At 40.1% G+C, this 22,840-nt stretch overlaps 4 protein-coding genes across 5 annotated transcripts in view; 2 read left to right on the top strand and 2 right to left on the bottom strand.

The window, feature by feature from the left end:
* kif16bb (kinesin family member 16Bb) overlaps positions 1-12,771 on the bottom strand; it is a 26,584-nt gene extending 13,813 nt beyond the window's left edge. The window contains exons 1-12 of one of the 2 annotated variants that reach the window (XM_042226328.1): positions 12,579-12,771; positions 12,438-12,501; positions 12,238-12,345; positions 11,982-12,098; positions 10,595-10,692; positions 7,503-7,618; positions 7,278-7,417; positions 6,879-7,047; positions 6,114-6,233; positions 5,804-5,979; positions 5,646-5,705; positions 5,497-5,565 (exon numbers count right to left, since the gene is read on the bottom strand). In XM_042226328.1, coding sequence (XP_042082262.1) covers positions 5,497-5,565; positions 5,646-5,705; positions 5,804-5,979; positions 6,114-6,233; positions 6,879-7,047; positions 7,278-7,417; positions 7,503-7,618; positions 10,595-10,692; positions 11,982-12,098; positions 12,238-12,345; positions 12,438-12,501; positions 12,579-12,625 — 1,284 coding nt within the window. In that variant the 5' untranslated portion in view covers positions 12,626-12,771. Of the gene's footprint in view, positions 1-5,496; positions 5,566-5,645; positions 5,706-5,803; positions 5,980-6,113; positions 6,234-6,878; positions 7,048-7,277; positions 7,418-7,502; positions 7,619-10,594; positions 10,693-11,136; positions 11,233-11,981; positions 12,099-12,237; positions 12,346-12,437; positions 12,502-12,578 lie in introns of those variants that run through there. The other variant, XM_042226329.1, reaches the window with a different exon arrangement.
* Positions 12,772-13,122: 351 nt separating this feature from the next.
* On the top strand, positions 13,123-15,614 carry LOC102307893 (MAD2L1 binding protein). The gene is made up of 3 exons (XM_005936333.3): positions 13,123-13,746; positions 14,544-14,824; positions 14,929-15,614. The coding sequence occupies exons 1-3, from the start codon at positions 13,398-13,400 to the stop codon at positions 15,454-15,456; spliced, it is 1,158 nt and encodes a 385-aa protein (XP_005936395.1). The 5' UTR covers positions 13,123-13,397; the 3' UTR covers positions 15,457-15,614.
* Positions 15,615-15,897: 283 nt separating this feature from the next.
* On the bottom strand, positions 15,898-18,787 carry ephx5 (epoxide hydrolase 5). The gene is made up of 10 exons (XM_005936332.3): positions 18,637-18,787; positions 18,458-18,521; positions 18,154-18,370; positions 17,893-18,073; positions 17,568-17,777; positions 17,365-17,494; positions 16,870-17,081; positions 16,620-16,728; positions 16,246-16,371; positions 15,898-16,154 (listed from the first exon to the last, which is right to left on the bottom strand). Exons 2-10 carry the CDS (start codon positions 18,478-18,480, stop codon positions 15,953-15,955), a joined length of 1,410 nt encoding a protein of 469 aa, XP_005936394.1. The 5' UTR covers positions 18,481-18,521; positions 18,637-18,787; the 3' UTR covers positions 15,898-15,952.
* A 15-nt stretch (positions 18,788-18,802) lies between these two features.
* cst3 (cystatin C (amyloid angiopathy and cerebral hemorrhage)) lies at positions 18,803-20,530 on the top strand. Its single transcript, XM_005936335.1, has 3 exons — positions 18,803-19,089; positions 19,695-19,805; positions 20,107-20,530. The coding sequence occupies exons 1-3, from the start codon at positions 18,892-18,894 to the stop codon at positions 20,185-20,187; spliced, it is 390 nt and encodes a 129-aa protein (XP_005936397.1). The 5' UTR covers positions 18,803-18,891; the 3' UTR covers positions 20,188-20,530.
* The last annotated feature ends 2,310 nt before the right edge of the window (positions 20,531-22,840 follow it).

Here is a 22,840-nt window from a genome sequence, read left to right as displayed (position 1 = left end):
ACACACACACACACACACACACACACACACACACACACACACACACGTTATAACATGTGCTGTTGCCTTTAGTGGTACATGGCAATCAAAATACTATAGAGCTTGTAAAGTATGTTGCCGTTACTTGAAGATGGCAAACCTCCACTGCTTTCATTTCAATTTACAGTGTTGCCCAAAGCAGTGTTGTATGGAAGGTCACACTAAAGTGAATGCCTGTGCTTATTTTAGATTTTTTTTTTCCACCATAAAACATTGCATGAGTCGGCACAAATGTAAAATAAATAAATAAAATCACAAATCAATTAGTGAACAGCATTAAAGAAATCACCACACTTAACTTATGGATCATTACTGCTCTGTAGTTATAGATAAATCAGAAGTTAAATCAGAAGTCAAAAAATAAGAATTTACTTTACTGTAAAATCTGTTAAGGATACCTCTGCTAAATAATAATTTGATAGTGTTCTCTATGGAAATCCGATAGGTAGAAATATCGATTTAATCCTCGAAAGCCATTTCTAAAGCTCAGGAAAGCTACACTTAAAAGTCTGATCTGCTTCATATTCCGCTTCACTGCCTCCAGCAATTGTTGCAGAGGAAATGTTGCAGCATTAGTCAGACAGCTATACTGCATACGTGTCTGTCAGGCAGTGATATTCATTTTACTTTGTATAATTCCATTCTTTACTTGACTAAAAAGGTACGGTTCAGTTAAAGAAAAGACCTGACAAGCTGCTGACTCAGTAAATACACAGAGCAGTTCATTTGCCAATTATAAAACAAGAAATTTAACACTTTGCTTCGGATGAACTGTAGGTTTAAATGACACAGAACTGAGCAATAAAGAGAGAAACTCAGCTCTCTAAGCGTTTAACCTTTTCCTTGCAGTGTAATGGCTGTTGCTCTTGAATAACCCAGAGTCTACCCATGTATGAGTGCCCTATGACAAGTATCCTCCTATTAAACTGGTGGACCATTGCCTCACATTGCCACGGATTAGGAAAAGTAACTTTCAACCTCATCCTGCTGCTCTATCGAATAGATTGGACCGTGAAGCAAGAGACGCGTCCACCACCAGCACCACCTCTCTCATCGGCAGTTGCGAGATGGAAGAAATCCTTTTTTCTAATGAAGAAGGAGAGGCATCGACCACAGCCCCTGTACTTAATTAAAAGGGATTTTTCACAGACTTCATTAGGAGGTGAGGAGCAGCCTGGCAGATTAATGCACTGTGTCCACTTTCCTCAGACACCAGGAACAGATGAGATCCTCTTATTTTCCCCTCACATTCACACACTTGCTCCTCACCACACCCAGTCACTCTGTGTGTAACGCAAGGACACACTCTGTGTTCAGACTCAGGCAGCTGGTGAACATACTGTAATTAACCGTGGCCTGGACCAGCAGCCAGTCTTGGGCAGCATTTAGGATTCCATTAAAAGCCATCATTTGTGGTTGGGTAGAATTTTAATGGACTTTACAGCACTTTGACAGGTCAGGTTCCCGACTTAGACAATATGCATTTCAAAACACAGTCAACCAATCGACTTTTCCGACTTCTTTGTCAAGTGGAGCAACTTGCCAAAACAGTTTATGAAAAAATAAATGGCATTTAGATTTCTTTGTCACATTAAAAAGGTTGAATCCCAGATTGCAGTGTTTTTAAAAGTTAAAATGACATGTAAAAGAAAGGCACGTTTTCAAATGGCATAAAGCCTTTTGTTTGCAATGAATGCTAGTTAAGAATTGAATAAGAATCAAAGAGACCTGGCACCTCATTAAAAGTGATTTATTTTTAATATGCTTTGTTATCTGGGAGCATACTACATGTGAGAGCTGAATTTCAACCAACTGGTTATCAACTGTTGTTTTATTAGCCTGATATGCCTTCTAGCCATCAGCATGTGGTCATGCATTCATGCATGCAGTCAATAGCTGTCACATGCAATGCTTTACATAACATGCTGAACTTTCACTGATTCAAGGAGACTGCAGCGACATTAACTGTTATCTTGCCAATATGTCAAGTTTAACTGATTTTAGGGACAGAGCAAGAAGAGTGTAGAGGTGAAGTCAGGACCGCTGTAATAAAAACAGATTGTTATTTCCATCTGCATAATTTATATTTGGCAGTATGGCCCTCTCCTCCTTCCACGTGCATAAATGGAAAGCAAAAGGTGGGGAGAGCAGCAGCAAGACCTGGCACAGAACGGAGCAAGCAAGTGTCAGAGACAATCCTGCAGTACCTGGAGTTGAGGTAGGTTGCAAAGTGGCTTGCGTGTTCTCCGATAACTTCAAAATAAAGATAACTAAATAAAACCTAATCCTTAAGAGACAAAAACTATTATGAAGTCATCGACAGCAAAAATGAAATTAAAATATTCTGGAGAAATGAGATCCAATCAGAACTAATTAAGTTGTGTTAGAAAGGCAGGCTGGGTTAGTTCCCCCAGGCGCTATTTGTAAACTGTACAACTAACTCCCATGCTCAAAGTTTCTCACAAAAACAACAAAATATTAACACTGGGGAGGAAGAGAAGTCATATGGACACTTTGCGTTTGATGTCAAGGAAAATAAGTCTTCCTCAAGTGCGACTAAAAAGGCGTTTTAACAAAAGACTATGATCGAAACTGAATCAAAGTTTGCTGACAAAATTAACACTGGTGGTTTGCAGGTGTACATTAATGCAATGAGCTAGCACTGTCATCAGCTGATTTGTCAGGAGTCAGTTAAGAACACCTTTGTTTGTTTTAACTATGCTCAGTACATGGGGGAAAAAAAAAAAAAAAAAAAAAAAAAAAAGGAAAATCAGTTCAGTTTTGTGCCAAGCTTTGCCCACATGTGAAGAAAGGCTTATACAGCTTGTGAAATGCTATAATAATTACATTGTGTTAACTGCTGACACTACAAATAAAATTCACATTGAACAGAGCGAGGCTCAGAGCGGGGTTTAAGTTGTGCTGTTGTGCTGATTGTAGCATGTCTGGGAAATGCAGAGACTACGACGATCAAAGAAAAGCCGTGGTTCATTTTATCTTACTGAAATAGAAGTCCCTCCCACAACACTGTGTTACAAGGGGACCCAAAAGGTTGGCTGGGGGAGCAGGGTGCAATTCTGCTCATGAAGTAGGAACTACTTACAAATATCTGTGCGTGTGTGTGTATATTATAATTTTGTTTAAGGTTTTTTTCCCCCCCACCCCCACCGCCCTCCTTGCAGTAAAACATTTAACTTTACCCTCTTCCTGCCTTTTTTGTTCTCTCAATCTCTTGCCGCCTCCGTCTGGTAAGAGGCTGCTCCGGAATCCATCTCATATTAATTACTTTCTCTTTCCCACATGCCCTGTAACCAATCTGGGAAGCTGACGATGAATAACTTTGCATTCTAAATCTGCTTTGAATACAGAATTCAAAATTCTGTTTACACCACTCTTGGTCAACTTGTCTCCTTAAGGCCTGAGCAGAAATTCTCATCAAGCTTTCAGCAACAGGATGAACTGAATTAAACACAAAATATATGAAACTTGGAGATGTGGAGAAGATGGTTCTTAAATTAACAACCATATGCTAGATATAGAGAACAGGTAATGTACATAAAACCCATTTCCAACCCTTTTTCCTCATATGAAACGTGTTGATGCCATACTGCATCTGCATCCTACCTTATAGCTAAAGCTTTTTTCCCCCCTCCCTTAGGTGCTTTTGCTGAATTTTAAAATGACCATCTTCCATTTGCACATGAGGTGCATCTCTGTACTGATCCTAGTACAGACTCCACCTCTAATATCTGCAGCATTCCATGCAGGAATCCCACTTATCATTTTTCACCCAGGCAGAATGCAAATGCACAAGAAGACAAATGTCAAATCCATAAAGTCAATCATCAAACACTTAGAGTTTCACCAACACAAATGTGCCTACCGGTCACCAGTGCACTGGCCTTTTCACCTATGTGTCACATTGTATCATGCATTTTAAACAATGTGTCTACATGAATGAGCACAGCTGTTAAAAAAAAAAAAAAAAAAAAAGATGGGTGATGTTGCCTTTGAGCATAAAGTTATCACTGCTCGAATATGCAAACAGATTTATACCATAGTAACTCTAATTAACATGCTGGACAGACAGAAATGAAAGTACCATATGTCAATAATCAAGACCTCTTAATTAGGATCCGTGACAGAAGCTAATGAGTTCCAATACATGCCCGGGAATAAAAGGGCTGTCAAACCACTAAATGTCACCTACTAACCACCATCTGAATAGAATGTTAATTATTCACCGTACACATATAGCTGACATTCATGTGTATGGTATTTAAATCCTTACACAATGTCCTCATAAAAGCAAAGTAAACCTCTTACTTTGCTGCTGCATTACTAATGGCTGACACACACATATTCAGACATCATTCAAAATCTGAAACAACAAAACAGCTTAACGCCATGAAAAACCACTAAAAGGAACGCATTAATAGCATGTATAATGACAGAAACAAGAGGTCACACCATACTTTTCATGACTGGCACGCTTCACGGTTGAATGCATAATGCAAGACGCTTCTTGGCTGAACACAAGGAGACCCAAACAAACGACATTTGGTGTTTTTTGGGAGGTCGGGCATAAACTCAGCAGAGGAACAGAGTTAAGTTTCATTTTCGGCTGGCATTGCTGCCATTTTTTGTTTCACCTTGGAGTCTTTCGAAGCTGCTGCCACCCCATTTTTGCCTCAGAAAAGTCATATTTGTTGAGGGAGAAGACATATCTGTTCTGTTTCTCTTTGTAAGGCTCCCCAAACACTGTTGCAACCCAACTTTACAACCATTATACGAGCTCCGCTTTTGGATGCCACTTGCATCCAAATAGATGTAAAAATTTTATTTAAATGCGAGACTGAGTCTACTCCCTGTGAAGCAGTTATTCACAAGACTTGCAGTGACACCAGCTGGCAGGATCTCCTCACTGCAAGCAGTAAAACCTACCAAGACTGCTTTGGGGAGCTTGCTGCTTTGCTGATTAATAGTGTTAAAAACCTTTTCTATACTCTGTGCCCTCCTGTTCTAATCACATATTTTTCTGCTCCAAACTTTAAGTGGAATCATTTTTATATCTTTCTTAACATAATTTATTATAACACAAATAATTCCAAAGAGGGACATAGAAAATTTGGTAAGCAGCAAGGGCGCTTAACATTACTCTTAAACTGCTTCACATTTTATTCTAAAGTGTTTATCCCAACTCTGTGCAAAAGAAAAGCAGGTACAGGGGTTTGGGCTGTCTGTACATCTGATTAAATGGAAGAACTACAACAAACCCATTCAATGGAACAATGCAGGGCAACAAGTACTTCTCTCCGGTCTTATCCTCTAGCTCATATCCAAGAATCAAATATAACCCGCTGGCATTTGTGAGTCAAACAAACCAATGGTAAATTGGCCCCGAGGATTCTCAAGCAGACGTTCATATTTAAATGCATGAATGAATCATTTTTGTACCTGCAGAATATTCAGTGTCTCCCTCCACGTGCTGCTTCTGTTCTTGGTCAATGCTACTGCCTGCAGGGACTGCAGAAATAACAGGTTTATTATTTACAAAAGGGAACTTCAAAATGCCTTTCATTTCTATTCTGCAGAGGATGACTCACCTTTGTCTCATTCAGCTCCTCCTTTACATCCACAGAGGATAATGGCACCTCATGCCCAACCTTAACAGCAAGAAAACAATACAACCTACAAAATAAGCTTTGAACAAGAAACACTATAAGATGTTTATGCCTCCTGTGAATGTGAGCATATGCAGGACCTGAGTGGCTTCTTTTAGTAGTTGATTGAGTTTGGTAACCTCTGACTGCAGTTCCCTCATCACCTTCATACTGCCATTATCGTTCACTGTGGGAGAGTTCACTATGTTTTTAGCTTGACTGGCAAAACGCAAAGTGTTCAGGGTCTCCATGTAGTTCACATCAGCAGGAGAAATGGCTGCCAAGGAGGGGGTCATCAAGAAGGGACACATGTTCATGAGGAGTGTGAAAACAGAAGATGGAAAATAAAAGAATTATGTGGTTAATAATGCTTCCAATATCAAAAGCAGGTAAGAATTAAGTAATACATACTTGCTATCATAGTAGTCTTAGAGTTTCCACCCAGGCTGTCTTTTAGCAGCCATGTCAGCACAGAGTCTCTGTAAGGAATGAAGATCTGTTTTGTTGTTGACACTCCTACACCAAGGTCAGCTGAGAGTATCAAAAACAAAAGTACTCAGTCAAATACTAGAAAGGTAAAATGTTTCATCCACAAGTTGTATATAAATTCTGAGAACTAAATGCTCACTACTAAATATGTATTCTTCAGAAAAAGGCATCTAATTATCATTGGAATATGCATTTCAACCATAATTTCAAGGGTCGTTTATTTTTTTGTTTTGTTTTTGTTTTAAATTACTTGACTACTTAAAAGATAAATTCAGCCAATGTGATATCCCTCACTGGTCAGTGAAGTTATGTCTAAGCATATCTTGCTTAATATCCTTTTTTTATCCTGTAATTGACTGTCATTTGCAAAACAAATATTAGTATTAATATTAGAAAGTAAAGACTGAGACATAAACACATCTAAAGTCTTTACTGAGGTTACCGATCAAGGAAGCATCCCACAAACATCTCAACAATAAACCTCGTTTAAAAAATAAGCAGAGTCGCCCTCTGCTGGCCATTGTAAAAAGTATAGGTCTAAGAGCCCTTCTGCTGCACAGCTACATCCATCTTTCATATAGATTTCTATGTAAAGAGTTTGATTTGACAGCTAAGAAAAAAAAAAAAATAGGGTTGTAAATAGGTCCCAAACAGTAATTCCACAGCAAAATGACTGACTGCCTTTACCTAGAGCTGAGATCACATGTCCCAATGTGACCAGAGATGTGTTTATGTCGGCACTTTCCTTCAACCTGCCTCCTACTGTGCGTGTGGGATCAACTTTCTCGCTGCCTGCCAGGTCTACCAGGTGGATCTTACTCACTGTCTCGTATAACGGTTCTGCATCACACCACACCTGTCCCAGGAAACAAAAAAGGCAATATCACAGAAGAATATACTTCCGTGTATAAGTGATATCACAAACAGAGAAAATGAAAGCATGTGAAAAATAACACCACAACAGATCAGGTCTCATTATCTCATAAAAGTCTCAGCGGTTTTGGGGGACGGCTTTTGTTAACACCCACAGATCTCTAGCAAACATTTTACTTTGGCCAAATTCAAACATCAAGCACTGTGTTTCACCTGGGTGAACATTATGGTGAAGATGGCATGGGAGCGCTTGAAGTCATTCACTCCCCTGCTGGCTGTGGTGCGCTTGGCATTGCCGAGAATGATCAGGCCCTCCACTTCACTGTAGCTTTGTACTAAATGCTTGGACAGATCTATGAGTTATATATATTTTTTGCATCAGATTTTATGCAAACACAGCTAGGATGGACATAGAATACAGGATAAAAACAGTCTTACTCTCTACATAGGGACCGTGCCTAGGATGCTCCCTCACGCTCAAGCCCCCATCATCTGTAGGTGATGCTCTCTTTTTGAGAAGATCCTGCACTCGCTCATTGCAGATCTCAAGATAGCTGGTACAAAGATAAAAATACAATGTAGAACCATGATTTATTTTAAAAAGGTGACAAAGATGCAATGGAATCTGTTTTCATTGTTAATCTGCATATTGTGCTACCAAATACCAACAAGTTAATATTAACTCTCTAAGAAGAGAGAGATGCACAGTGAGGCCAAATGGTTCTTCTTATGGCGTTCTGCATGTACTGGCAAAAGAAATAATGAAAAATATGGAAAGCAGGTTTAACAGAGTGCTTTAACCTCCTAAGACCTGAACTCTTCCACGGCATGCATTTTTAATTTCTTTGATATTTGGGCTGATTGGGACCTGATAAATATCAAAACAAAGAATTACCAGATTTTTTTTTTTTTTTACCTAATTTTTGTTTCTGAGAAAAATGAGAGCCACATATGAGGATATTCATTTGAAATTTTAACAGTAGCAGTATAATGTCCTCGTAAGTGGATATCAGGCCCCTGTAGAGCAAAACTGAGTATTTTGGTCTAAATAACCCAAAATGTGATGTCCACATATGTGGGCGCCAGGTCCTAGGAGGTTAATCAAAGTTATGGTGCATCTGTGCAAGACGCAATGGGACTAGTGTCTGATTCAAAAACAAACAATGTGGGGCATAAAGCAATTAGGCTTTAGAGAAGCATGCATGGCAGTAATAAAATGGGAGGAACCATGCCCTGCTCATGTAGCCGTGTATGTTTTTTCCCGGCACAGGGCTGAGAACTCAGACAGCAAACTTAGCATTTTGTTGTTGATGTTTTATTTTTATGTATTCTGAGGGAAAAAAAAACAAAGTCAAGCTCTGCAGCTTCTTTCGCTTATAAAAAAAAAAAAAAAAGAACAAGTACAGATGTGTTAATTGTCAAATGTTGTACCTGAGTCTTTTTAAGATATTCTATAAAAAAAATAATAAAAAAAATAAAAAAAAAAACACGGACATGCAAACGCGATCAAATAAAATCCAATTATAGAGTTAATTTAAAACACAAATAATGTGCCAGCAGCGCACATGCAAACAGATGGCAAAACAATGATTTCAAAGTAGTTTGACTTAAAAGCAGCAATCTAATCTCCTAACATAATAATTTAGGGGAACAGCTGGGACATAAAACACACTGTGATGAGACTAGATTTCATCTGGGATTTTGAACATTACAGGGTTATAGCAATAAAACGTTGTGCCTTTTTCTGGTTTCATTACATTTAGGCCTTTCAATTTTTCTAAATGATGTGACTGTTCCAGCAAAGTGAGAATAATGATGAACGGGAATGGGTTTTTTACCCTTTATTACTGCTGGCTCATTTATATTCTACAATCAAGAACAACTCAATAAGAATCATCACGGCACATCACTCTGACTTCTGAGTTGAGTTACCATCGGCTAAAAACAGTAGACCTTTGCACAAAGTACATAGTTTCATATAAACAACAGGAAAAAGTCTGTATCCAGATGCTCTCCAGCAACACCAGTAGTTTTATAAAACTGTTTAATGCCCAAAGTCTTTTTAATTCACTGGCCTCCATGTCTCTTGTGAAACAACAGCATTGCACACGTTTTTGCTTCATATCCTTCGTTCTCCACATTCGGCATGATAATTAACCTGCCCAGCAAAGCAGAACCACCTCTTTAAATATGTTTCCCTTCAAACTGGATGACAATTCTCTCTGAGATTAATGCTTATATAAAGTTTCATTTCAATTCAACTCAAGCTGAATTATATAGCACCAATTGACAAGAGCCATCTCAAGGTGCTTTAAACCGTAAAGATCCTACAGTATTCTGAATAAAACCACGGCAATCAGACGACTCTTTATGAGCAGCAATTTGTGACAGTGGGAAGGAAAAAGTCCTTTTTAACAATGAAAGTTTTAAACCTAATCTTAAAAGTAGAGAGGGTGACCGTCTCCGGAACCAAACTGGGATCTGGCTCCGCAGGAGAGGAGCCTGAAAGCTAAGGTGCTTCCTCCTCCCATTCCAGTTTAAGAAACTTAACAACAGCAAGTGAGCCAGTCTGAGAGCAGAATGCTCTATTGGGATAATATGATGGTATGAGGTCTTTAAGATACGATGCGGCCTCTTTATTTCAGACTTTATATGTCAGGGGAAGGATATTAAATTCACTTCTGAAGAGAACTTAATATAGAGGAAATGTGCTTTCTAGTCCCTGCCAGTAGTCTTACTGCAGCATTTTGAATTAACTGAAGTTTTTGGTGGAAATTTTTGGAACAACTTAATAATGAATTACAGCAGTACAGCCTAGAAGTAATAAATGCATGAACTAGTTTTTTTTAAGCATCACTCTGAGGCAGGATCCTTCTAATCTTAGAGATATTACACAAATGTCAGAAAGCAGTCCAACATATTTAATTTTTGCATTGAAGGACTACAAGATTCCTCAAGATTCCTTTTTAGGGCCAAATATTGCAACACTGGGTTTGTCTGAATTTAGAAGAAATTCAAATGTAACCCAGGTCTTGATGTCATTAAGCTAACCCTAATAACTGATTTGTTATCTGGTCTCATGGGTAAAGAAAGCTGGGTACCATCTGCATGGCAATGAAAACTTATGCTATGCCTTCTAATGATACTGCTGAAGCAATTTAATGACGCACGTATAATGTAAATATAAATGGTCCCAGCACAGAACCCTGTGGAACAATGACCAAGCTACATGTGTTAAAGACTCCCAATTTACATGCACAAATTACAATCTGACAGATTTAAACCATTGGAGCACATTTTCTTTATTATCAATGCTGTGTTTTAATCTCTAATAACATTTTGTGGTCAGCGGTATCCAATGCCACACTGAAGTCTGTCAGGACAACCTGAAACAAGTCCACTGTCAGAGGCTATAAAAATAATAAGGGGAAAAAAACTTGAAGGTCCATCACTGACAAAAAATAAGTTTCTCTCTACTGAAATATGATTTCTGAGCACATGTTTGAAAGTTAAGTGTGATGGTTCTTTACCTGACCTCTGTGTGGAACATCACGGCATCGCTCTTGCTCCTGTGAGATATCTCCCAGAACAAGCCTTCACAGATCCGTGGGATTAAACCTTTATCGTGCTGACACATTAGAAAGGAAACAAAATGATACAGACACTTTAAAATGACAATTATGCTCCTGCTATGCTCTTTTAATTTGGGTGTCGTACTATGTAATGCTGTGCCATGACCACAACTCAGTATATGCAAAGTCTGCTGAATAACACAAGCAGCTCATCCTGATATAGAATTACTGAAGCATAAAAGCAATTCCAGTCTGAGCTACATGCCCCCTTGTTTTAATTACAAAGTAACAGATAGTAAGCATTAAAAGCCATATATAATTATCTGGGATGTTGACAGCAGCTCTGGTGATGACCTTGCAAAAGTCTCCTGGTAGACAAGCTGAAACCTCACTGATAATGTGAAATTCCCATTGCTGCGCAAGGTGAGGAAGAAAAAAAAAAAAGCAGTGGGTTGCTGGCCTCATCAAATTTTCTGATTAGTAAGGAGAAACAAACACACCTGATGAGGCCGCTATCAGCCAGCCTCTAATGCGACGAGAAGTCAGTGCTGTGTGCACAGTGGGGTTAGCACTACTGCAGTGTTATCTGTAAAGAGCTGTGACATCCCATAATTCCCTGATTATGGTCGGGTTTATTTACAGGTCACATTCGGCATGCATTTTGAAATGAGGCATGAAAATTAAACCCTGTACCTCGAATAAAAACAAAACTAAAAAAATGAAATCCAATTTTTCACCACAAATTATTCACATTATTCTGGTAAAAATGGACAAAAGAAACTGAAAGAAAGGCATGCACCTTCAAAAAGGGCTTATCACAATTATTGATGGCATGTCAAAGAACAGACTTGAACCATTGACTCCTACAGTGAAGGGATTCAGTCCCTATCCACAGGGCACGATGACTCACAGAAACAGTGTGAAAATGAATGTGAATAGTACGCTGTGACCTTTACAGTCACCAGCTCTCAAACTAATTCTATGTGAAAGTTTGGACTGATGTGTGTGACAGAGCTCTCCATCCCTGTCATCATAATGAAAGCACCAAATAAGCATCTTTGAGATCCATGGTTTCCCTCAATTTGACTTTGAGAGACTTGAAACAATATTAAGGTACCGGGACACCACAATGGCACTTAAGGTTGTTTTTTTAAATTTGTCACCTGCCAGTAGATTGGAAGCTTAAAATAAATAAAATAAAAAACAAATAAAATATAATAATAATAATAATAATAATAATAATAATAATGATGCATTTTAATGGGAAAAAAACCCCACACAAATCATCAATAAATTCCATTGAAACTTTTGTTACAATGTTTGCCAAGTTAATAGAAGACCTTACTGAAGGACCCATCATAGTGTAGGACTTCCCTGAGCCTGTTTGCCCATAAGCAATCACGCAGGCATTGTAACCCTCAAATGCAGCTTTCAGGACTTCAAACCCCAAGTCTCGGAAGATCTGAGGCAGCAGAGAAAAGATTATTTAAAAATGAGGAAAACAGTTCTTTCACACTAAAGTCGTGGTCGTTAACCCCCACTAAAAATTCACAAGGAATATAAAATCTCTAAACAGGTGAGATATTGAACAATCCAGATACCTTCTCCTGGGATGCAAACGTGGGACTTCTTCTGTCAAATGAGTCATATGAAAAATCATATGAAAAGGTTTTCCCTGCGCCTTTGAGCTCGTCCCCTCGTACTGTGGGCTAAAATTATAAACGCAGGTACCGCTGACTTTCAGTAATAACTTCATTTACTGCAGTATAGTGCGTTTCATTTTGTGATAATAGACCTATACCTTTTGAATGGTTGCTGTCTTCTCCTTCATATGAATTATCACCTTCGAGGATAACTGCTTTTCTCTGTGAAAAGTGTATGGGGGTGACACACAGCCCATTTTGAAAGCTTGGTGGATAATAAAAGAAGTCATTCTCCCTACCTTTTGTTCAATGGACGGACTCGGACTGCTACTCGCACTGAAGTCATTATTAATATTTTAAAAAGAAATCTGGCAAAACAATGTCCAGCCGCTTCCTCCACCTTTCTTTGTGCTTCTTTAACAGAAACGTTTGGATATCTGTAGAAGTTTTCACTGCTAATTATCACACCTGAGGTTTGCCCTTGTTTTCTCCATGTACTGCACAAACTAACCGCTAGGGTGCACCCCAACTAAATTCTTTTATTTTTGCTCACCTTTACAAATAACGTGACTGTCTGGTGTTCTTTAATGAGGATCAGTCAATATTTATGCATTTAAATGAGACTTTAGCTGAGTTTCAAGTAGTTTAAATATCTAATAAATAAAACAGTAAATAAATTCAATGTAAAAACACGCAGGATTTATTTGATAAAACCCAATACTTTCTAAATGGCTAGAGGTGAACCTAAGGTGATTTGAATGAGGCAGTTGTAATTGCTCCAAATGAGACTCAGGAGTTCAGTTTATTTTAGCCAATAAAATGTTTATTTAAATGGTCAGGGGGAAAATACGTTGAGTTACTTTAACCACTTAAGCACGCTAGCACAGTTAAAGGAGTTTAATAGACGCCTTATTTGAAATTATAATCAGTAAGAATAAACGCATTTAAGGGTGTTTTGTTTGAGGAACCAATAAGAAGGCCGTCGGTAGTTTAAAGTCATCGTTTGTTTTTCTATTTTTTTATATGTGACGTGAATGTGGCTTTTTTTCCCCTTTGACGAGCATTTCCCATGATGCACCGGGGAAAAAAGACGTAACCCGGCGCGGATATTCAAAACTATGGCAGAAGACTCGAGCATATTAAAACTAATATCAAACTCCGAGGACACGGAAAATGTGTCCACTGATAAAAGCAGAGACCTCGGGATAAAGAGACGCCTTTCCTTCTCCTCGGAAAAGGATATTAGCATAGCGGAGGCACCGAAGACACCGCCTGAGGTCCAAGCTGTATCCGAAGACCCAAACTCAAGCAGAGTTTCCCCGGAAATCAGCAAACAACGTTCCCCAAGTCCCGTAAACACACATTTAAAGGGTAAAAATGCTGTGAAGTTAAAAGACGACTCTTCTAGACAGCACTGCGTGAACGACACTGACGATAAGGAAAACACCGCTATACCCTCCGATCAAAGTAGGTGACATAACCGGTGTGAGTCTGCATGTGTTCCCCAACGAGGGAGGGGGTGATCACAGTAGACCCACTGCTGTGATCACGTTTCTTAAACTATATTAAGGTTTTGGTCTAAGGATATTAGTACTTTGTGGTTATTTTCTTGATGTAAATTTGATTTCAAGGGAGAAAACAGCTAGAGCTACTTCTGTTGTTCTACACTGTACATTTTGGTATCGACTCGGTACCGAGTAAATACAGAGTCAGTTTTGCAAATACTTTTAACCTACCGGTATAAAGGCAATTTTTGTAGGGAGAGCAGTGTGTCATGATTTATCAGATGAATTATCGTCAATATGCAAATGAACACATTTAACGACCATTAAATCACTGATTTTTGTTTCTAACTTTCTGCTATAATTATTTAATACACCAAAAACACACCTTTCTGTTTTTGGTGTATTTTGAAATTGAAGCAAATAGTTTGTTATTTAAATGTGCTATAGGTCATAAATAAAGCAGACGTGACAGTCAACTCAAAGACGTTCAGGCATTTTTCATGGTGCATGTTTGAGGGTTTAAAAAAATATTTAATATAATTCAGTTTTACACACTGAACTGACAGGACTCTCACACTAGTTGTGATCCGATACTATGGATATTGGGATTGTTTAGCCCAGCTCTATCAGCTACATCAGAAATGCTGCAGACCAACACATCCTACAAGTCTACAAATATATAATCTAGTAGTATAGTAGATGGGCTTTTCAGATAAATGTTAAGCTGATTTTTTGTTTGTTTGTTGTTGTTTTTTCCAGATAACACAGAGGAGGATAACGCTTCTTGTCAGGGAGGTTTTAAACATATTAAAGTGACTGCCAGTATACAAAGTGATGCAGAGGACAGAGATGCCGAGGTGGTGAGGAGGGCACAGGAGGAAGGCTGCGTGAACGTGGTCTTCCCGGGGACTGTAACTCAGGAAGGCTGCTGTCGTTTCGTCAGCGAGATCCTCAAGTGCATCCTCTATCAAAGACAGCAGCTGCCCATGACGTACGACCAGTTGGTATACTCCCAGAGGAAGCAGCAAGCGTCGGTGCAGGTGAACAGGAAAAGTTTATGGTAGATGCCTCCAGCTGTTCAGTTGACGAAATGTTGGTGATGTGAGATTAACACGACATGTTTGGTGTCTCTTTTGCTTTTCAGGATAAAGACGTAGTGAATCGAAGACCGGTGCATTCAGCAGACATGGACTGGCGCAAGTGTCAGCAGACTCTTCAGGAGCTGGAGGAAGTGCTGCAGCAGCTGGAGGTGCTGTTCTCCCTCAGCAGGGTGCCCCGTGTGCTCCTGTTAATGGGTGGCTCGCTTGTCCTCCCCAAAGAGCTGTACGAGATAAACATGGAGTCCCTGGCATCATCCGGTGGGAATCAGTGTCTACGGGTGTCATCGTGCTTGAGGCAGATCTTCCGCACACTGTTTGTGGCTGACCTTTTGTCTGACACCAGACCTGTTCGCTTAATGCCCACCACAGTCTTGGTGCTGGCTCACAGGGACTGTGGTGTAGGCTGGTTTCGACCCAAACTCCAATTTAAAGTCCCAACTCGTGTAAAGAAACAAATCATCGTTCTGTCTAGCGATCCAAACGTCTGCAAGGAACCAAGGGCGGAGGGGTCAGACTGGGAGGATTATGTGTGGTTTCAGGCACCCGTGACTATTAAGGGCTTCAGTAACTGACCCTAAAAGTTGGACAGTAAGTCTTTAGAGTGTAGCACTTTCTTTCTGGTGCTTGTGTACTACAGTAAATGTTAACAGCAATCCAAGGGAACTTTAAACATTTGTGTTTTTTATTAAAATGTACATATTTTAATCAATTTCGACTTATTCTTTTGTTTCAGAGTATGTTCATTCAAACAATAGTGAAATAAACAATATGGTGTGCTACCCTTTTCTTTTACAAATTATCGTTTAAAAGAATGTTTGTCCTCATTTAACACAGAGCAATACACACACTATTAGTGCAATACATTTTTAATGACCAAGACTTCTTTATGCCAGTGTCATCTGTGCATGTTTACATATATCAAAAGCTTGCAAATGATTTGAGTGTCACGAATCAAGTGATAAGATGCTGCGTGGTGTAAAAATGTTCAACTTAAGGATTTGTATGTCTCCTGCTTGAAATAATAAAGGACAGATGTGCTATAACTGGTCTGCGAGTTCAGTGAGGGCTTCAGGACTTCTCCACCTTCTTGACAAAATTGAACAGGTCGTCAGCAAGCAGCTGGGGCTCTTCAAAGGCTGCAAAGTGGCCACCCCTGGGCATGAAAGTGTAGGACTGGATGTTTCGGTACCTAATTTGTGCCCATGACTTGGGGCAGTGCATGAGCTCATTAGGAAAGGCTGCAAAGCCAGTGGGCACAAAAATCTCTGTCCTAAAACAAAAAATATATAATGTATAATTAGAGGCATCACATGACATGGTAAAACACTCATGTGTAGTGTGGAGAGTACACGGTGACGTACTTAAAATCCACTCTGTTGTTAAGATTACTCCCCAAATTCTCTTTGTAGAAGCGCATGGACGAGGTGATGGAGCCTGTGGTCCAGTAGATCATGACATTTGTCAAGAGGTCATCCAGGCTGAATTTTCTGCACAGATGACACAATTTCTTATCAGTCACAAACCAGCAGCTATCACAAATCTTGCTGAATAAAAAACAATAATCCGTAATTGTTAGAGCTGCACCGATCTAGGTCGATCCTTGCCCTGTTGACTAGTGTCGGGAAAAGGGACACCTACCAATATTTTTAAAAAACTAAAATATTTGCATAAAATCAATTATTGATCAAATTGTTAATTTAAATATCTCCACAGTCCTAGAATTTAGAAACTGTACCTCTCCAGCCCACCGTCCTCCAGATCTCTGTTCTTCAGATCAGCCCAGGAGGAGAACTTCTCCAAAATCCAGGCTGCCAAGCCTACAGGAGAGTCATTCACCCCACAGCCTGCAACAACAAAGCGGTATCAAGAGCTGAAATCACTAAATTTAAGGTCAATTCTCTTACATTAGCTTCTGTTTGACCTTTTAATCCAGTCACTGTGACTATCAGAAACACTGAGCTTACTAAACTGTGTTATGGTCACACCTGCAGTATCTGGTTTAGTGGCCTGAATGTGAAAGTAGCCCGATTCTCTCAGCATCTCAAAGACGTTCCTCTCAAAGAAAGGGAACAACCGGCGAACATCTTCCCGACTCAAACCAACCAGGAAGGGCAGATACGGGCCAATCAACAAGGACAACAGGACTTTGAAACCCCTATTTGACATACACATGTTTAGGTGGAGACCCTTCACGCACCTGCAAAAGAGAAATGGTGGGGGGGAAAAAAAAGACGAGAGGAAAAAAAACGTTACCAAGGTCACAGCGAGTTAGTTAGTGCCAGTTTTCACATTAAATCAGCTTCACTCTTCAGGAATTTGCACGGCCATTTGTTTTTTTGTAAATCTGTCCGCACAGTGCAAACAATGCTTCACAGTTCCAGTAAGAACTGTCACAATGTTTCCATTAACACAAAGCGAGCGAGGGACTTTCTGTTCCAGCGAGTAACCTGTGGCATGTTTTCTGTTTTTGTTGCACTCACTGAGGCTTCATCTGTGCCATGTTGGTGGTGATGAGCGAGCCCCAGTCCCCTCCCTGCAGATAGAACTGAGAGAAGCCCAAACGCTCCATCAGCTTCAGGAAAATCCGGGCGGCGGCGAGGCTGTTGAACCCTGGAGCGGCAGTGGAGACACATTTGTGAATATCTTCCGCCAGATTTATTTAGAATTAGTAGACGTATTCTACCTTGTTTATGAGAGGCTTCTGAGAAACCGTAGCCAGGGATAGACGGGCATATGACCTCAAACACAACACCGTCGCGGCTTTGCGTGAGAAGCGGCAGAATCTTGTAGAACTCGTAGAAGGAGCCGGGCCAGCCGTGAACGATCATGATAGGCAGAACCTTCTGATTCTCGCGGTGCGGTGGACGCACATGCATAAAGTGCACGTCCAGTCCTGACACATGAAAAGCAAAACAACAACTTTAATAATAACTGCTGATTGATTATTGCGCAAATATCTGTGTGGGTTGACGTACATCCAGTATACTCACTGCTGAGCTGTTATGTACCTTCTATTTTGGTTTTGAAGTGTGGATACTTGTTGAGCACTGCCACCTGCTTTTTCCAGTCAAACTCGTGTCTCCAATAGGAAACAACTTTCTTCAGATAAGTGGAATTGAAGCCATAGTGGAACTTGCCATCTTCTAAAGGATCTGCGTAGCGTGTCCTGTCGATGCGCTCATAGAGATCCTGTTGATCAAGAAGATTGCTTTGCATAACTGTGCCCAAATATTGTTCATTCAGAAGTTGGATTACCAGCTCAAACCTACCTCGATCTCTTTGTCTGAGGTCTCCACTTGAAAAGGGTAGATTTTCTGATCTTCTGATAGTGTCTTCTCCCCCACTCCCCACCATCCGTCCCCTAAAGGAATGGTTCTTGGTTTTTTTCTTTTGTACACTATGTAGGCCATTATTCCACCTGCTGCCACGGCTGAGCCGATCAGTAGCTGCTGCTGCTGAGCAGCACTCAAGCCAAAGAAAGTGTCCCTGCAAAGTGTGGGGAAATATTAGGGGAAACTTAAAGAACAATCTATTTGTTTCTCCGTATAATTGTAAAGTTAAGTGCCGCCATACTTCAAAACTTGCAGTCTCTGCATCGTGCTGTTCCAGGAGTGGGCGTCCACAGGTGACTTTAGACCTGGACAATGGGACATAGGTCAAGAATGCTTTTTTTTTTGTTCCCCTTTTTGTCACGCAGCAAAGCGCTTCAAAAGTCGCGTGTGGAAATTAAATCCGAGCGAGATTAAACATACCTTGTTTTCGATATGAGTAATTTGATTTCTGCAGATGACCGCGGGAACCTGGGTGCTAGTCGTGCAGACGCAAAGAGTGCGAGCGAGTTCGCAACAACAGCCTGGATCAGACCCGATCTCTGCTGCGGGGATTGCCGATTCGCTGCGAGATATGCCACTCCTCGCGCGCGGTGACGTCGATGTTTATATAACTGGGAGGGCACGATGGGGAGTGTTTCACTTCGTTTCCTGTGTTTGTTAGGCAAAAGATAGAAAATGTGGAAAGTCGCTTTGACTGTTCTTGCGGCCGCTTTGGCCGTTGGGTACGGGGCCATGGTCGGGGGCTTGACAGACGCCGATATCAACGATGAAAATGTGCAAAACGCTCTCCACTTCGCCGTCGTCCAACACAACAGACGCAGCAACGATTTGTACCTCAGTCAAGTGGCAGAAGTGATCAAGGTTCAGTCACAGGTGAGTAACGGTCAGATTCGTGAATAACTGAATTGTTCTTTAGGGGAAAGCCATCCAGTAAACCATCGTAGTGATGTGAGCCCTTAAGAAAAGGCCTGCGAAGCGCCCTTTAAAGGTTTCACTTTTAACCACTAAACTAAAGTCCTAGTGGCCGTCCGATGGTCGTTACATACAATTTATTTGCTATATGCCTTCTTAATGGCGTTGGTACTCCCCAAAACATGGCTGGCCTCTCTAATCTTCCCTAATCCTCTCAACCTAGCTTTAGCAGTAGGTCTGCAATGTTCTGTGTACCTGTGTGGAGGCAGCCATTGACAAGCCCGAACAATAGAGCAGTGTGGGTTTAGGAAAAAAAGGAACCCGACGAGAAGCACATCTTTGCTAAAGATTGGTTGATATGCTGACGAGTCATGTATTTATTAATTTTTTTTAAGTTTATTTGGCTCTCCTCTTGAACTCTGAGACAAGGCTAGCGTAGCAGCGTGTTGATGTTGGTGTTTTTTCTAGTCATTGGTGAGCTTCTTTGCTCACGGGTGGTTTAAAGAGGAAGAGGAGGAGGAGTTGATTTGCTGTGAATCTTGTATTCAATTTCTTTCCCATTACAGGTGGTCGCTGGCATCAAGTACGTCATAACTGTGAAGATGGCAAAGACCCCCTGCAGAAAGGATGGTGTAGAGGAAGTGTGTGCAATCCACACAGATCAGGCAAAGGCTAAGGTACTGATGGCATCTTCTCAAAAGAAGCAGGATATTTGATCTGTTCTTAAACATCATGCAGCAGCCTTGTAATTAAAGCTGCATTCACACTGGAAGTGATTTGCTCGATGCACATCTCTTTGCAGCTGACGGCCGGTGTCCTGTTGAAAAGTGATCATGTGAAACAAATTGATTTCTGATGTTTCTATGTTTTGTTTTTTATTTCATAATAAATCAATTTTTTTTTTGCGTACTTGACATGACTTGACAACACCACCTGAAAGATCCTAATGTTAAATGTATTGTCTGTTTTTCCTTTCAGCCCTACCAGTGCACATTCGAAGTGTGGAGCCGCCCATGGCTTAATTCCATTGAGTTACTGAAGAATGAATGCCAACACTGAGATCTACGTGGGACGCTAGAACGAGAACGCTTGGGAAATCTTACCTTTGTGTCAGAATAATCTTCTCTTAGACTGCAATGCACTTTCCTGTAGGTGGAATAAATATATTAATATTAGTATTTGTTGCCTTTACTACTGCACTGCTTAACTAATTAAACTTGTTTTAAATTTCCAAAATTAACTATCCAGTGTTACAAACTAGGTCTCCCTGATTTTTAAAGAAGCAACTTTGCCTCATCAGTAAACCAAGCAAATAAACTTTTGTGTAGTCAAACTGATCTTTTGCTGCTTTTTTTCCCCCCAGATAATTCAGTTTTAAAATAAAGTCAAACTTGCACACAAACTTTAATGTGTCCGTGTGGTAAATGCACACAAGGATGACGTTTCAGCTCAATAGAGCTTCTTTGTTGTTGTTGATGGTGATGAGTTCTCTGGATACCTACCTACTGACTAAGAGGAAGGAGAATGTAAACAAATCTGGGACAGACATGACTGACAACATTAAATGGCATTCACATTATTTTTCATTTTAACATCTATAAGGAGCTTTGTTTAACCACTCTCCCACTGCTCTCAGTCTACCCAAACGTTGGTGGATAGAGCAGTTGAAGTCAACGCAGAAGCTTGATGTCAGATCATGGGTCAAGTGCAGGTTTGGTGCCCTGTACTCAAAATTAAAAGTGACCAATAAGACACAAACTATGCAGATTAGTGCAGAATATGATGGAACTACAGCAAATGAAGACTGCTGGTAAGAGATGGAAGTCAGTGTAGGCTAATTCAACTACAGAGGAAGAGGGAGATGTGCATTTGTCCTTCACGCACTCGACTCCAAACACACCACTTCTCAGCAGTCATCTACGTGTCCCAGATAAGCACAGTCTTTGTCCCACTTTTTAAAGTTGTTGCGATACAAGAAGTGGGAAAAATATTTCTATATTTTATATTTATTTTTCCTGAACACTCCATGAACACGCTAGCAGATTTCATTATATCTTTTCCTACGCAATAGAAAACAAACACGCATTTTTTATTTTATTTTTTTGAAAAAACTTCTGGCGGTGAATTAACGAAGTTATTTTTTATGACAGGAAGTGGCCTGCTACGTTTATTTCACAAGTTCACAACCGGAGCAATGCGGTCATATCGTAACCCTACGGACTTTGCCTAAACTGTTAATAATTTGTAAAGGTTTCTCCATTATGGTGGATTGGGATGTTTTAAAACAGGAGGTTGTTTAAAGTGCATTAGTAAGAAAACTCCGGTATCCAAACATGAAGGTCCTGAGCAGAGACGAGCTGCAGGTCGCTGAAGGAGTTCTGCTCAAACACTTACCGAAGAGTTATAAGGTATCTGCGACATAAACCGCGTGTCTTTGTGCTTTACAGCCTCAGCAGCGCTTAAAGGTGTTTCGTGCTTTCAGGTGTACGGTTTCCTGTACGGAATCAACAGGAACAAACCGACTACACTGGAAGTTGTGGTCGATACGTGGCCTGATTTCAAAGTTATCTGCAGACCGGACCCCGGGGTGTGTTTAAATCCCGTCGGAAAACTGTGAATAGATTTTCTCGACGGAAATCTTTCGCTTGTCACGTGATTATGACAGCTTTTGTTTATTTCACGGAACAAGCGTGCCCTGAATTTCAAGAAAAAGATGGCATACTACAGCACGGATGAACAGAGTTTGAGGAAAATGCTGACAGACGAGAATGCAGTTGATTGGACCACTTATTTCATGATAGGAGGTGAGCTCAGATCACTGCAGAAAATAAGCACGAAATAAATACGGTGGCTTTTACGTCACTACATTTGACAGCTGTTACTATTTACACAGTTTTATAGACAGAGCACACACTTTGTACAATATTCTAATAAAAAGTTTAATAATCATATGGACATGTTTCCTGCATTAAATACAAACTGCTTGGATAACCTAAATAAACCTAATAAAAAGGAGAGAAAGAAATTCATGTGAATACTTTCCATTTGACAGGGTTTGATGTTTTCCAAGGGTCTTCTGGCAGAAGAGTGAACCACAAAGTCTATACTTCGGTGCATCTGTATTTGCCAGACACCAACCATCTCCACATGTCAACGTATGACAGGTATAATCTGATAATTAAGATTCGCTTTAAGTTATATCTGTGTATAAGTCATGATTTAAAAATAAACCAAAAAAGATAGTACACCCTGTGTCTGTCATGAAACGTCTGTGTGCGGCAAGCAGGAAAGGACCCAAATTTAAGAGTCAAGATTTTTTATTTATCACATGCAGTTATACGAGTACAACAAGCAGTGAAATGTGTCCTGAAACGCTCCTCGACTGTGCAAAAATAGAACATTATATACAGTAAGTAAATTATATACAAAAAGAGGACATTATGTACAGTAAGTAAGTGAATTTTATAACAATCTGGAAATTTTCAATTGAAAATCTGAAAGTGTACATCGTGCGAGTGGGATGTTGTGTCTTGTGCCTAGTGAGGGTTAGGGTTCAATTCCGACTCGTCTAAAGTGTAGAGTTAAGTGCGTCCCTACTCCAAAATCTGCAGTTTTTGCATCATGCTGTTCCAAGAGTGGGCGTCCACAGGTGACTATGGACTTGGACAATGGGACAGAGGTCAAGAATGCTTTTTTCCCCTTTTTTTTTTTT

The sequence above is a fragment of the Haplochromis burtoni genome, unplaced genomic scaffold (genome assembly GCF_018398535.1).
Source record: "Haplochromis burtoni strain Fernald_Lab_line unplaced genomic scaffold, NCSU_Asbu1 Contig_207, whole genome shotgun sequence".
Lineage (NCBI taxonomy): Eukaryota > Metazoa > Chordata > Actinopteri > Cichliformes > Cichlidae > Haplochromis > Haplochromis burtoni.
The sequence above is the reverse complement of the archived record's forward strand: the minus strand, read 5'-3'. Positions and strand labels throughout refer to the sequence as shown.